Genomic DNA, 14,845 nt, shown 5'->3' with positions numbered 1-14,845 from the left:
AGACATACTTTACTCCACAATACTAACCCCTACAGTGGTTATTTACCTAATTCGAAAATATGCTGCTAGAATCTGATGCTTTTACCTTTGACCCATCGCTTCCATCTTTTGCTTCTAGATTCAGGAAAAGCTCAATAAGCCCAGGTTGTGTCTCCACAGCAATGGTGAGAAATTCCAAGATCATGACCTTAACTCGAACATCCTCAATCTTACTCTGCAGGCGTGTAAGGAAGGCGTCACGGATGGCAGCTGCATCACAGCCCAGACAGGCATACACAGACATTGGAGCCACCTGAAAGCATGAGCATAAATTATTGTGTCACCACACTAACACTGAGCAGCTTCAACACAATAACCAGTCTCCGATCCTGGTTCCAACTCTATCCATTCTCCTTTCCATGCAGTTACAAGCAAAGAGCAGGATGTTATAAACAAACTCATAAAAATGGTTTGACTTTCTGAATTTGGTATATGTCACATCTTTTGTTGCGCATAACCCCTCTCCAATGAAAGCAGGCGTCCAACACCAGGGTTGCCCTTTATGGACATGGTACACAGCAACTTCAGAAGCAGAATTAAAGATGACACCTCTGCTAGTATGCTCTATTTGTAATCTGGATAGGTACAGCCACCAAGGGTTTTTTTGTTTTTTGTTTTTTTTACTGCATCACTAGCAAAAGTAAGCTTGGAACAATCAGGAAAAGTCTGGGAAAAATAAGATCCCATCCTTACTGTAAATCAAGGTCTTAATGTCAATGTATCTCTCTATTATGTCCTAGTACAGAATGCAAGAAATGCATCCGCTTCCTAAGTAAGAACACGAGAAATCCTCCACAAACAGACCATGAACTTTGGTAAGTTCAAATACAAGATTGTTTTAGCACTCTTTAGGGACTCGTTTCTGCCTCCACTTGCGCCTGTAGCTGCTCCTCATGGGTGTCCGTCTCCTACTGGGAGTCCACTGCTGCCCTCTCAAGTGCTGTGGCCACCAGTGGATTCCCATTCTTGCAGCACTCCTAAATGCTCTCACCCTCACCGAAAGCTTATTTCTACCTGCTTCCCGCTTTACCAGGAACCCATATTTGCCTGTCCTAAGTGCTCTCACCCCAGCTTACCATTTGAAACATTATCTTCAATAGGTTTCAAAAATTCTTATAATGGCAAGTTTCTAAAGGATATCAATATCTCAATTTAGATGTCAAGGCTATTGCACGTCTCATACTGGTATCATCTCAACTTTAAATGTCAGGTCCAACAAAAGATATCTTTGTTTCACCCCCGTTGATGAGGGCTTCCTCAGGGACTGTACATTCTATCACATCGTTGTCATTCTCTCATACTGAAACAAAGTAGCTCACTAGAGCAGTTCACAATGTTACCAGTTTAATTTCAATCCGCTACTTCCAGAGTTCAAGCGAAATTACTTTCTTGCAGCGCCACATTTGAAAAGAGACACTAGCTCTTATGCTCTTATGAACGTATATGTCACCGGAACTGACATGCTACTCCGTCGCTTGGTAAATGACAGAGTAGCACGTCAGTTCCGGTGACATATACGTTCATTTGAATTCGAGCATAAGAGCTAGTGTCTCTTTTCAAATGTGGCGCTGCAAGAAAGTAAATTCGCTTGAACTCTGGAAGTAGCGGATTGCAAAGTAAACTGGTAACATTGTGAACTGCTCTAGTGAGCTACTTTGTTTCAATATGAGAGAATGAAAACAATGTGATAGAACGTACAGTCCCCGAGTAAGCCCTCATCAACGGGGGTTGAACGAAGATATCTTTTGTTGGACTTGACATTTAAAGTGGACCATGAGACCAGTATGAAACAGGCATTATAGCCTTGACAATCTAAATTGAAGATATTGATATCCGTGAAGAACAGTTATCTTTATAAGTGATCTTAAGCAGAAATTATCAAGTGTATGAATATAGAAGTTTTGTAATACAGTTTTTGAATGTGAAAAGCACTGTCTAAATTAAAATACTGTGCAATAGAACATTTCTTGGTGTTTTAAATGGTGTGTATGGAAAGTGTGCGTGTGCTAGTAAAGTTTTTAATTGTTTAGATAGGTGATAATTTAAAATGTGTTGAATAAATACAACTCACAAAAAGGGGAGCTAATTAATTATAGAAAAATTTTTGCTCTATTTGTTGATATAATCAATCTATTGTTGTTTTTATTATTTTTATTTTATATTACTTTTTATTTTGTTTTTTATTTTATTATTTTTTATTTGACTTCAAGACTAATTGGCAACGTGTAAATGTGCATTGCTTGACAGAGCCCATCAGAGATAGAAAAAGCAGCTGCATCAGCAAGCCAGACGGCGTCTCTTAATGTTATACAAAGAGCGCCCGGACTTCTCAATCACTTGCAGTTACTTTTCAAGTGTTGTAGTTTTGAAAGACCAACCGGACTGATTTGAAAAGTCTCATACAAAGGCACAGTCTATAAACACCGGTCTTGCTGAATCTCCAAAGATGCAGTGACTTCGTTGTAAGAGACGGAATAACAGGCTAAAGCTGCGGCTCTACTGCGGCCGAAGTTTCGCTGTAAACCAGCTTCATCAGGAGCCTAAGATCACACCATCATATAGTTCCGTTCTTGTCAAAAACAATTGCCAATGTGTTTCTAAAGGCACAGCTTATGCTGTTGCAGCCTTTTTCAAGTTGCGTCTTCAATTTCTTGTCATTTCTAATATCTCAGGACCATTCGGTCTCCCGCACAAGAATATATATGATGGTGTGATCTTAGGCTCCTGATGAAGCTGGTTACAGCGAAACTTCGGCCGCAGTAGAGCCGCAGCTTTAGCCTGTTATTCCGTCTCTTACAACGAAGTCACTGCATCTTTGGAGATTCAGCAAGACCGGTGTTTATAGACTGTGCCTTTGTATGAGACTTTTTCAAATCAGTCCGGTTGGTCTTTCAAAACTACAACACTTGAAAAGTAACTGCAAGTGATTGAGAAGTCCGGCGCTCTTGTATAACATAAGAGACGCCGTCTGGCTTGCTGATGCAGCTGCTTTTTCTATCTCTGATGGGGTCTGTCAAGCAATGCGCATTTACACGTTGCCAATTAGTCTTGAAGTCAAATAAAAAATAATAATAAAAAACAAAATAAAAAGTAATATAAAATAAAAATAATAAAAACAACAATAGATTGATTATATCAACAAATAGAGCAAAAATTTTTCTATAATTAATTAGCTCCCCTTTTTGTGAGCTGATTGCTTTCTGGGTTCGCTTAGCTCTTTTGTTTCTTCTTTGAATAAATACAAAACATATTGTTAATATGTGGTCTCTCTGTGTGTATTGCTGATCTAGACTAATAGTTATTTTTTAAATCATACCCTCTGTATTGTTATAACTAAGTTCTATAACATACTTCCTACTCACAAACCCTAAGTGGAAGCAGAATTCAGAGGAACCGTCAAAATAAACAAGCAAACATTGAAAAGTAGACAGCATAAAATGCAGTTTCTACACAAAAACAGTGAACGAGCGGACCTCTCCGAAAAAAAATTGCTATACGCAGACATAATGGGCGGGCCCTCTGGACTGATCCATAGTACTACAGGAATGAAAATTAGCAGGTAAGAACTAATTTTCATTTCCTGAACATATCCAGATCAGTCCAGACAAGTGGGATGTACCAAAGCCCCCTATACCAGGCAGGAACCCGAAAGACCCGCTCTCAACACAGTCTCACCAAAAGGAGTCACTTCTGGGGCGCTCACATCTAAACGGTAATGCTTGGTGAAAGTGTGAAGCGAGGACCAAACCGTGGCCCTACATATCTCCTGAGGAGACACTAGTTGACACTTGGCCCACGCCGCCGCCTGAGTGCAAGTAGTATGAGCTTTAAGCCCCACCGGCACTGCAAGGGCCCTTGAAACATAAGCAGAGGAAATAGCTTCAACCAGCTAGCCAAAGAAGCCTTAGACACTTTCTCTCCCTTCTTAGGTCCCCCGAATAGCACAAATAGATGATCCGACCGATGGAAAGAATTGGTGACCTTCAAATAATGCAATAAAGTGCGCTGCACATTCAAAAGATGGAGATTCCTGCCCATAGAGGGCTCATGAGACCAGTCCAGAAATCATGGTAACCCCACCATCTGATTCACATGAAATGCAGAAACAACCTTAGGAAGGAATGAAGGGACTGTACGCAAAGAAACCTTGTTGGTTGAGATATGAAGGAAAGGATCACGGCAAGAAAGGGCTTGCAATTCAGAGACTCATCTAGCTGAGCAAATGGCCACCAAAAGACAGTCTTCAAGGTAAGAACTTTTAAAGTTGTTCGGGCCAAAAGTTCAAAGGGTTCCTCGCAGAGAACTCACAACACCAAATTGAGATTCCATTCTGGACACATGTTCCATAGAGGGGGACACAGATGCTTAACACCCCTCAGAAAATGTACCATATCAGGGTGGGAAGCTAAAGACTTGCCCTGCATCTTCCCTCGGAGGCAACCCAGAGCAGAAACCTGGACTCGAAGCAAGCTATAAGCTAACCTCTTGGACAAGCCCGGCTGATAAAAGGACAAAATGTGTGGGACAGAAACCAGCAGATGGATCCAAAGCCTGTTGCCCACACCAGGATTCAAAATCCTTCCACACCCTGGAATAGGCAAGGGAAGTAGCCAGATGTCTAGCTTGAAGTAGGATAGAAATGACTGGCTCGAAATACCCATTCAGATGCAACTGCTGCCTCTCAAAAGCCAGGCCGCGAGACAGAAGTGATCCGCCTGATCCTAAAATATGGGACCTTGACGCAGCAGCCCCTGTAAGTGAGCTAGTCGCAGAGGCTCGTCCCCAGCTAGATGAACCAGATCAGCAAACCACGGGCGTTGCAGCCACTCCGGCACCACGAGAACCACCAAACCTGGATGAGCCTCTATCCGTCTGAGCACCCATGCTATGAGGGGCCATGGAGGGAAAACAGAGAAGGATGCCGGACAGCCACGGGCACACTAGAGCATCAAGGCCCACCACTCCCGGTCTCCCTCCGGTAACTGAAGAACCTCTCTGTCTTGGTATTGGCTTTCATTGCCATAAGGTCCAGCTGAGGGGTTCCCCACTGGGCACAAATGTGATTCCAGGCTTCTGGGGACAGTTCCCACTCCTGCTGGTTTAGGTAGTCCGCTTGGACGTTGTCCACTCCTGCGACGTGAGAGGTTGCAATCCCCTCGAGATGGAGTTCTGCCCACACGAACAAGAGTTGAGCTTCTCGAGCCACGGCGGAACTCTTGGTTCCCCCCTGGCAGTTGATGTATGCCACTGTTGTCACATTATCCGAAAACACTCTTACCATTCGACTGCAGACCAAGGGAAGAAACACCTGAAGGGCTCTGCAAACATCCCATGTCTCCAACCGATTGATGGACCATGACCATTCCGAGACTGACCAGAGGCCCTGTGCTGACCTGCCCAGGCATACTGCACCCCAGCCCCGGAGACTGGCATCCATGGTCACCACCACCCAATCTGGGACTTGAGGGGCATTCCCTTCTCCAGATTGCTCCTTGTCATCCACCATGCCAGACTGGATCTGGCTTCCTTTGGGAGGGACAGTGGAAGAAAATACTGTTCTGAGAGTGGGCTCCAGCGGGATAACAATGCCTTATGCAAGGGGCACATATGAGTGAACGCCCAAGGAACCAGCTCCAACGTCGAAGCTATTCACCCCAGGACCTGCAAATAGTCCTGGACTTTGGGAACAGGAAAGCGAAGTAACCAAGCTATCTGAGCTTGGATCTTGACCACCCTGTCGTCAGTGAGGAACACTCTTCCCTATTGCATGTCGAATCAGGCACCCAAGTACTCCAGGACCTGAGAAAGCACCAAGTGACTCTTTGGCAAATTGATGATCCAGCCCAGTTACTCCAGAAGAGTACTCAAACGGATCACCGACCATGAGCACTTCTCCCTCAACTTTGCCCTGATGAGCCAGTCATCCAGATAAGGGTGCACCAGAACCCCGTCCTTGCCTCAGGTTTACTGCGACGAGCACCATCACTTTTGTGAATGTACGAGGAGCTGTGGCAAGGCCGAAGGGAAGGGCCCGAAACTGGAAATGCTGACCCAACACCTTGAAACGGAGAAACTTCTGGTGGTCCTGCTGAATGAGTATGTGCAGATAGGCCTCAGTGAGATCCGGAGACGCCAAAAAAACTCTCCTTTCCGGACTGCCGCTATCACAGTATGTAACGTTTCCATCCAGAAGCACGGTATCTTCAAACTCTGGTTGACGTTCTGGAGGTCTAGGATGGGCCAAAAAGTTCCCTCTTTCTTTGGAACCATGAAATAAATGGAGTACCTTCCCTGTCCTTGTTTCGAAACCGGAACTGGGTCCACAGCTTCCAGACTTAATAATCTTTTGAGGGTCTCCTCAATGGTTCCCCTTTTGCTTTGGGAAAGACAGCACGACTCCAGAAAGACTGACCTGAGAGGGTGAGAAAACTCTAAGGCGTAACCTTCCCTGACAACCTCTAGTACCCACTGGTTGGAGGTGATCTTGGTCCACTCCTCATAAAACAGACAATCTGCCCCCTATCACCAAGGCCGAGGAGTGAACCTGCCTGAACTCATTGGGAAGATTTGATTCCGCCCGCTCCCTGAGTGGACCCGCCTCTAGAAGACTTTCCGGAACCTCAAAAGGACTACTGCCTACTCAAGGGCTGGCACGTCATGAAGATCCAGCAGGTTTGCCAGAGCAGAAACGTCTCGACTCCCAAAACCAGGGTCGAGAGGAGAAAGGCTTCCGCACAGACTTCTTATTCTTTGGAAGTCTGTTACCCTTGGTCTCCCCTAAAGATTTCATGAACTGGTCGAGGTCCTCCCCGAATAGAAGCTTGCCTTTAAAGGGAAGGTTACATAACTGCGACTTGGATGAGAAGTCCGCCGACCAATTGCACAGCCACAATAGCCGTCTTACTGCCACCACCAAAACCATGCTTCGCGCAGTGGTCCGCACAAGGTCATATAAGGCATCAACCACATACATGACTCCCACCTCAAGGTGGACCACCTGGAGTGGAGACAGCATCCCAGTGGAAGACTGTTCCTGGGGCTTCTGGATCCAACACAAATAGGTGTGTTGCATTAAGCAGGCACAGACCAGAGCTCACAGCCCCAGGGCGGACACCTCAAAAACCTGTTTAAGCTGTACTTCCAAGTTTACGATCCTGAATGCCCTTCAGAGCAGCCACCCCTACGACCAGAATTGTGGTCTTCTTGGTGACAGCTGAAAAGGCGGCATCCACCTTCGAGGTTTTGAGAGTATGCAAATGATCCTGCAGCAACAGATAAAGCTTCGCTATTGCCCTCCCCACTTTTAAGCCGGAGTCCGGGGAATCCCATGCCCGCTGATCAACTTCTGGATCTTCTTCGGAATGGGGAAGGTGCTGGGAGGTCTCCGCAGACCGTCTAACACTGGATTAACCCCCTCATTATTAGACTCCTCCAGGGATAGCTTAACCCCCAATTCCTCCAGTACTTGGGGAATAAGGGGACGCAACTCCTCCCACTTGAACAGGCGTACCACTCATGGGTCGTCGCCCTCCACCTTGGGCCCCTCAAAGGCCCCCTGATCATCCTTAGGGTCATCTGGGTCCTGAGGATGCCCCCCATTCAGGTCTGCACCCAGATCCACCGTCAGAAACGAGCCACCCTGACCCTAAGAGTCATCTGAATCCCTGGTATCTGAAGCCAGGCATGCTGGGCGGGACCCCTCCGGTTGCTCCTGCAATCCCGTGGATTCCTTAGCCAGGAAAGCCTCGTGAAGCAGGAGGATGAATTCAGTGAAAAACACCTCGGGTCCCCCAAGGGCCCTTCCAGGCTGTTGGGATCAGACTCAGATGGCTCTTGCGGACACTGCTGCATCGCGGGAGAAAAATGGGAAGGGGGGGGGAGGGGGAAATCCCCGGGATTCAGTCCCTTTACCCAAGTTCCCCTCCACAGGGGAAGGACCGCTTGCCTGAGGCCCCCCCGCTGCCATCTCTGACCACAAAGGCCTCAGTGATTTTGATGGTCTGGCAGAAGAACCCTCTCCCCCCCACTGCACACCCCATGCAAAGGGAGAGGGGATTGAGATAAGTGGACCACACGCCGTAGACCCGGCAGGCTTCCACCAGTGGCCTGTCTGTCATCGGGCCTGCCAAAAAAACGCTGATCACTGAATTTGCAGACGGTCGCATGTCTGTATACCATGGTCTTCTTGGCCAGTCCGGGGCCACTAGAAGTACTAGCCCCTTGTGGAGTTCTCTCTTGAGGATGATCCCGCCCAGTATTGGCCATGGAGGAAAGGCGTACAGCAGGCCTTCCTGTGGCCAGGTCTGGACAAGGGTGTCGATCGCCTGGGATTGTGGTTCTCGTCTGCAGCTGAAGAACTTGGGCGTTGGACCGGGTTGCCCTAAGATCCATGGCTGGAGTTCCCCAGCAGTCTATTATTAACTGGAAGGCTGTGGTTGACAGCCTCCACTCCCATGGGTCTAGACTTTCCCTGCTGAGGTAGTCTGCAGTGACATTGTTTTTTCCCGCGATGTGGGCGGCCGAGATCCCTTGTAGGTTTGCTTCCTCCCATGCTATTAGGGGGTCTATTTCCAGGGACACCTGTTGGCTTCTGGTTCCTCCCTGTCGATTGATGTAGGCCACTGTTGTGGCATTGTCCGACATGACTGACAGATTCGCCCCGGGTCTGTGACTGAATCGTAGGCAAGTTAGTCTGACTGCCCGGGCTTCCAGACGGTTGATGTTCCATCTTGACTCTTCCTTGTCCCATTGTCCGTGGGCCGTCAGTTCCTGACAGTGGGCTCCCCACCCTCATAGGCTCACATCCGTGGTGAGCAAGACCCAGGTTCGTGGGGATAGCCTTACTCCCTTGCTCAGGTAGTGGTCTTGTAGGCACCAGAGGAGCTGGATCCGTACCTCCGCCGGTAACTGGAGGCGGACGGTGTAGTCCTGGGACATCGGGTTCCATCGAGACAGTAGGGAACATTGTAGTGATTGCATGTGTGCCCTCGCCCATGTTACGACTTCTAGGGTTGATGTCATGAGTCCGAGGACTTGGAGGTAGTTCCATACGTGGGGCGAGCACCGTTCAACTGTTTTCTCAACTGGTCCATCAATTTCCTTCTTCTTGTAGGGGGAAGAATGACCTTGTCCGGATGGGTGTCAAACCGGACTCCCAGGTATTCCAGAGATTGGAAGGGCTGCATACAGCATTTGGTTGCTTGAAGACCCATCCGAGGTTCTCCAGAAGATTATTGACTCTGATGGTCATCTGATGACTTTCCTCTGGAGATTTTGCCCTGATCAGCCAATCGTCCAGATATGAGTGAACGAGGATTCCTTCTTTCTTCAGTGTCACCGCCACTACGACCATGATTTTGGTGAATGTCCGAGAGGCTGTAGCTAGCCCGAAGAGTAGCGCTTGGAACTGGTAGTGATGGTCTAGGATCATGAAGCGTAGGAAGCGCTGATGATCGTGATGGACCGGGATGTGCAAATAAGCTTCGGACAGGTCCAGGGAGGTCAGAAATTCTCCCGGCTGTACCGCCCTTATGACCGAGCGAAGGGTTTCCATGCGGGAAGTGTGGTACCCTCAGGTAGCGGTTGACCGATTTGAGGTCCAGGATGGGCCGATACATTCCCTCTTTCTTGGGGACGATAAAATAGATGGAATAGTGTCCAGTATTTCGTTGGTGCACTCCGGGGGACAAGATCAAGAGAAGCCAATGCCCCTCTCCCCGAACATCCATTTGTTGGCTAACTTTTCCAGTACGCTTCCGAACAGGAGGGTTCCTTTAAACGGCATTCTCGTGAGTTTTGTTTTGGAAGTTGCGTTGGCTGACCAGCTTTGGAGCCAGAGTTGCCTTCTGGCTGCCACACTGGATGAGCCGCTCCTGGCTGAAGTGTGCGCCAGGTCGGCGGTCGCATCCATGAGGAAGGATATTGCTGGTTCTAATGTTTCGACGGGCGTGGTGATGTTCCTGGCCATTGACAAGCATGCGCGTGTCACCACAGTACGGCAGGCAGCGATCTGTGGTGTCATAGCTACTGCATCAAATGACTGTTTAAGGATGGATTCCTGACATCTGACTTGGGCATCCTTGAGTGCCACTCCTCCTTCAATGCGTCCACTTTGGGAAACACCAGGAGTTCTTTGGCTGAGGGTTCCAGTGGATATAGGGCTTCTAGGGCCTGTCCTCCCTTGAAACTGGCCTCCGGAGCGTTCCATTCCAGGTCAATCAGTTGCTGTATGGCTTGCAGCAATGGGAAATGGCGTGAGGCCTGATGGAGCCCGACCAGAAGAGGTTTCGTCTTTGGCTCCGCTGTGGCGCTTGTGCAGGGATGGCCAGCTCCTTCAGGCTCAGTCGTCCAAGTAAGGGTGTACCACAGATCCCTTCCTTCCTCAGGGTTGCCACCACGACCACCATAATTTTGGAGAATGTTCGGGGGGTGGTTTCTAGTTTGAAGGGTAGCGCTCGGAACTGGTAATGGTGTCCCAGTATCGCAAAGCATAGAAAACGTTTGTGATCTTGATGGATTGGAATGTGAAGGTAGGCTTTGGAGAGGTCCAGGGAGATTAGGAACTCTCCTGGTTGTACTGCCATTATTACGGAGCAGAGAGTCTCCATGCGGAAGTGTAGTATCTGCAGATGACTGTTGTTGTTCTTGAGATCCAAGATGGGTTGGAATGAACCTTCTTTCTTGGGGACGATAAAATAGATGGAATAACGCCCCATATTTTGTTGGGGCGTAGGAACCGGAGTTATTGCCTTCATAACTTGTCAGAGTGGCTTTAACTGACAGTCTCTTGGTGTGAGAGTGGCAGGGTGATATCATAAATTTGTCCGAGGGATGCTGCAGAACTCCAGAGAGTAAGCCTTCTCGAATGATGTTTAGTACCCATTTGTCCAACGTGATCTCAACCCATCGTTGGTAGAAGAGGGAACGTCGACCCCTGATTTCCTCTTCCTGTGGATGGGTCAGCCCATTCTCATTGGGGAGCATGGCTGGAGCCTGCCCCTGGGCCTGATCCTCTCTTGGTTTGTTGGTTCCGAAAGGTCTGGGACCTTACGGAGGGATGAGGTGCCTGGAACACAGAGTTCCTGTAGGGTCGAAAGTGTTAAGAGCCTCTGCCCCTAGTTCTTCTGGGGGAGGGGCGCTGGGACCTTTTACCCCAGTCTTCCAGTAGCCGAGGCACTGGAGAGTTGCCCCACTTGCTGGCTAACTTCTCCAATTTGCTTCCGAATAAGAGAGATCCTTTAAAGGGCATTCTTGTGAGATTCACTTTAGAGGTCGCGTCAGCAGACCAATTCCGCAACCATAACTGTTTTCTGGCCGCCACTACCGAGGCTACTCCTCTGGCTGAGATACGCACCAGATCTGAGCTTGCGTCCATCAGGAAGGCTGCTGCAGGTTCAACAGATTCGCCAGTATACGTTTCGGAGTTATTTGCCTCTCTGGAGAGGAGCAAGCAGGAATATGCCACCAGTGCGCAGCAGGAAGCAACCTGCAGTGTCATTGCTGTTGCGTTGAAGGCCAGCTTGAGGATGGATTCTAATCGTCTATCCTGAGTGTCCTTCAATGCAGCCCCTCCCTCAACGGGAATGGTTGTTTGCTTTGAGACGGAACAGACCATGGCGTCCACTTTTAGGAAATGCAGGCGTTCCTTGACCGCTGGTTCTAGAGGGTACAAGGCTTCCAAGGCCTGACCACCTTTAAAGCTGGCCTCCGGAGCATCCCACTCCAGGTTAATCAGTTCCTGGATGGCTTCCATCATTGGAAAGTAGCATGAGACCTTACCAAAGGACACCAAGATGGGGTTCTTCTTTGGTTCCGCCATAGGATCCGTGCCTGCAATACCCAGAGTCTTCAGAGTCTGGGAAACAAGGCTGGTAATTCATCCCTGTGGAAGAAGCGAAGCATGGTTCTGTATGGTTCCAGGCCTGGAGGGATTTCTCCTTCTTCCAGAGAGCTACCATCATCATCTGAGGTGTCTGGGTCCCTGACAGGGAAAGTCTTGGTTAGGCGAGGCATATCTTGAGGCATCTGAGCAGGGCTCGGAGGATTTTGTGCTTCTGGTAGGGGCTAAACCTAGGCCACAGCCGAGGCTGCGCCTGAACGAAGGCTTGCAGCCCCTGGAAAAATTCTAACCAGGAGAAGATCCCTGGGTCCATGTTAATCCCTGTGGGAGTCGGAGTCAGGGCCCGGAGAAGCCATTTCGGAGTTGCACAGCTCCGGGGTGCTATCATGTGTAGTAGTTCTGGACCCATCCTCAAATAGTGAGGGACCAGGCTTTGGTCCCCCCCTGGGCTGTTTCGCATTGACGACACAGGCAGGACCCCAGATCAGGCTGTGCGGCTCTGATGTGGCAGGCTGTGCAAAGAGAGTGCCTTCTGGGCTTCTTGGATGCCGGTGCCATTGCCTCTTGTCTAGGCGCACAGGTAATGTGCTTCAATATGCGCGCTTTTATGTGCGTGAGCACAATGCACGCGTGTAGTTTTAAGCGTGGCTGCGCGTGTAGTTACGTGTGCGGTTGTGCGCGCCTCTATGTTGAAGGCGCACAAGTTGGGCGCATTGATCGACCAGCCTGCCCCGCAAGTACCGCCGGACGAGAAGGGAAGATGGCACCATCGCCCCCTCGTGTAAGATGGCGCCCTCTGACGGTCTCCACGTGTCCGGACCCCCTGCACCGGACCGGGGCCTAGCCCAACCAAGGCTGCTCAACCAGATTGGTGCTCTCTTTTTACCTCGCCGGGTGAAATACGAAGTCGGTACGGCACTCCGAGCCCTGGAGACCCGAGACCTTAGTTTAAAGTTTTCCGCTTACTTGGTCTTGGTGCTTACCTATCGCGTGCCGGGACGGTCTCCAGCTGCGGGAGGAGAGGGCTTTACCTTCACCGCCATGCTCGGATGTGCACCCGCTGCCTTTCAGCCGCTCTAGGGGCTAAGTCTACGCTGGGGTTACCGGCTACCGGAGCAAGGCACAACTCTGAGGGATATCGAAAATCACCTCAGGAATTCTCACAACTGGGGGAGGGACCCTTAGGTATCACTGCAGGAGAGCGGGGCCGTCTTCTTAAGGTAATATTGTCTTCTTGCTGTAAATTCCTAACACTATGCTAGTGTGTGGAATAGTGTCCACATCCGCTAGGAGACGGAGAGATACTAAGGAGCTGAGGTCACTGCAGGGGTATATCTAGGGTGACGTCAGCTTTGAAATCTGACTCAGTCTCCCATCTGCTAGCAGAAGAGCACATAACTCACTGATCCTGAGTCCATCTGGCTACACACTAGGAAAAAGGAAAATTAGTTCTTACCTGATAATTTTCGTTCCTGTAGTACCACGGATCAGTCCAGACACCTGGGTTGTGACTCCGCACCAGCAGATGGAGACAGAGCAAAACTTGACGGGCTCCCTACATATAGTAAGGTGCCACCCACAGCCCCTCAGTCGAACGAACTGTCAAAGCAAAACCAGTGCCCGACTAACTAACTAGAACAATTTTAAACCAATTCAAACACCCCCGGGCTGAAAACCGAAAACATCAGACCAGAGGCAAGCGGCTTTATGCCAACAATTGCAGTACGAAAAACCAAACGAGCGGACTCTCTCTCTCTTCATCGTACCGAACAGACGGGCGGGAGCCTGGACTGATCCGTGGTACTACAGGAACGAAAATTATCAGGTAAGAACTAATTTTCCTTTCCCTGTACGTACCCGGATCAGTCCAGACACCTGGGATGTACCAGAGCAAACTACCGAGGGTGGGAAGCAGAGAGTCCCGCTCGGAGGACACTCGCCCCAAACCCCGGAGCCTCAGACGCCTGGACATCAAGCCTGTAATGCCGAGTGAAAGTATGCAATGACTTCCATGTCGCAGCTCTACAGATCTCCTGCGTGGACACCTGAGAGACCTCGGCCCAGGATGTGGCTTGCGCCCGAGTGGAATGAGCACGGAGCCCCCTAGGTGCCAACTTACCCTGCAGAAGATATGCGGAACTAATAGCCTCTTTGAGCCAACGCGCAATAGTGGCCCGCGACGCAGCAGACCCCCGACGAGGCCAGGGAAACTCCGCCCTGCGAAAATCGCAAGAACGGTTCCCGACAGGACAAGGCCTGCAACTCCGAGACCCGACGAGCAGACGTAATGGCTACTAGAAAAACGGTCTTCAAAGTAAGATCTTTGAGCGTCGCTCGCTTAAGAGGCTCAAACGGTGCTCCCCCAAGAGCCGAGAGCACGCAATTCAAATTCCAAGACGGACAAGGATTCCGTACAGGAGGGCGTAAATGTTTAGCCCTGCGAAGAAAACGCACCACATCCGGATGACCCGCCAAGGACACTCCGCGAACCTTACCGCGCAACCAAGCGCAGCTATCTGGACCTTCAGGGTACTTCAGGCCAGCCCCTTCGAGAGGCCCTCTTGAAGAAAAGCGAGGACCCCCGGCACCGGTGGACGTACAGGATCCACCTCATGAGTACTACACCAGTCCTCAAAAACCGTCCACACCCTCATATAGGCTAAGGACGTAGACTGTTTTCGAGCCCTCAACAAGGTAGCAATCACTGCCTCGGAGTACCCCTTCGTCCTTAAGCGCGCCCTTTCAAAAGCCATGCCGCGAGACAAAAGTGATCCGCATCCTCCAAACAGACGGGTCCTTGTCGAAGAAGAGATGCGGCCCCGTGAAACCGAAGCGGGGGCTCCGCCGCCAGCTGAATGAGGTCCGCGAACCAAGGGCGCCTTGGCCACTCCGGCGCCACCAGGATCACTTCCGACGGATGTAACTCAATTCGGCGAAGCACCTTGCCTATCAGAGGCCACAGGGGAA

The 14,845-nt window shown here is 49.8% G+C and overlaps 1 protein-coding gene across 6 annotated transcripts in view; it reads right to left on the bottom strand.

Moving 5' to 3' along the window:
- Positions 1 to 14,845, bottom strand: part of NUP188 (nucleoporin 188) — a 370,052-nt gene that overhangs the window by 121,280 nt on the left and 233,927 nt on the right. For all 6 annotated transcript variants that reach the window (XM_029612592.1, XM_029612589.1, XM_029612591.1 and 3 more), the window contains exon 26: positions 86 to 292. In XM_029612592.1, the coding sequence (XP_029468452.1) occupies positions 86 to 292 (207 nt within the window). The remainder of the gene's footprint in view (positions 1 to 85; positions 293 to 14,845) is intronic.

This window comes from Rhinatrema bivittatum, chromosome 8, assembly GCF_901001135.1.
Source record: "Rhinatrema bivittatum chromosome 8, aRhiBiv1.1, whole genome shotgun sequence".
Taxonomy (NCBI): Eukaryota; Metazoa; Chordata; class Amphibia; order Gymnophiona; family Rhinatrematidae; genus Rhinatrema; species Rhinatrema bivittatum.
Note: the sequence above shows the minus strand (reverse complement) of the source record. Positions and strands in the feature narration are given on the sequence as shown.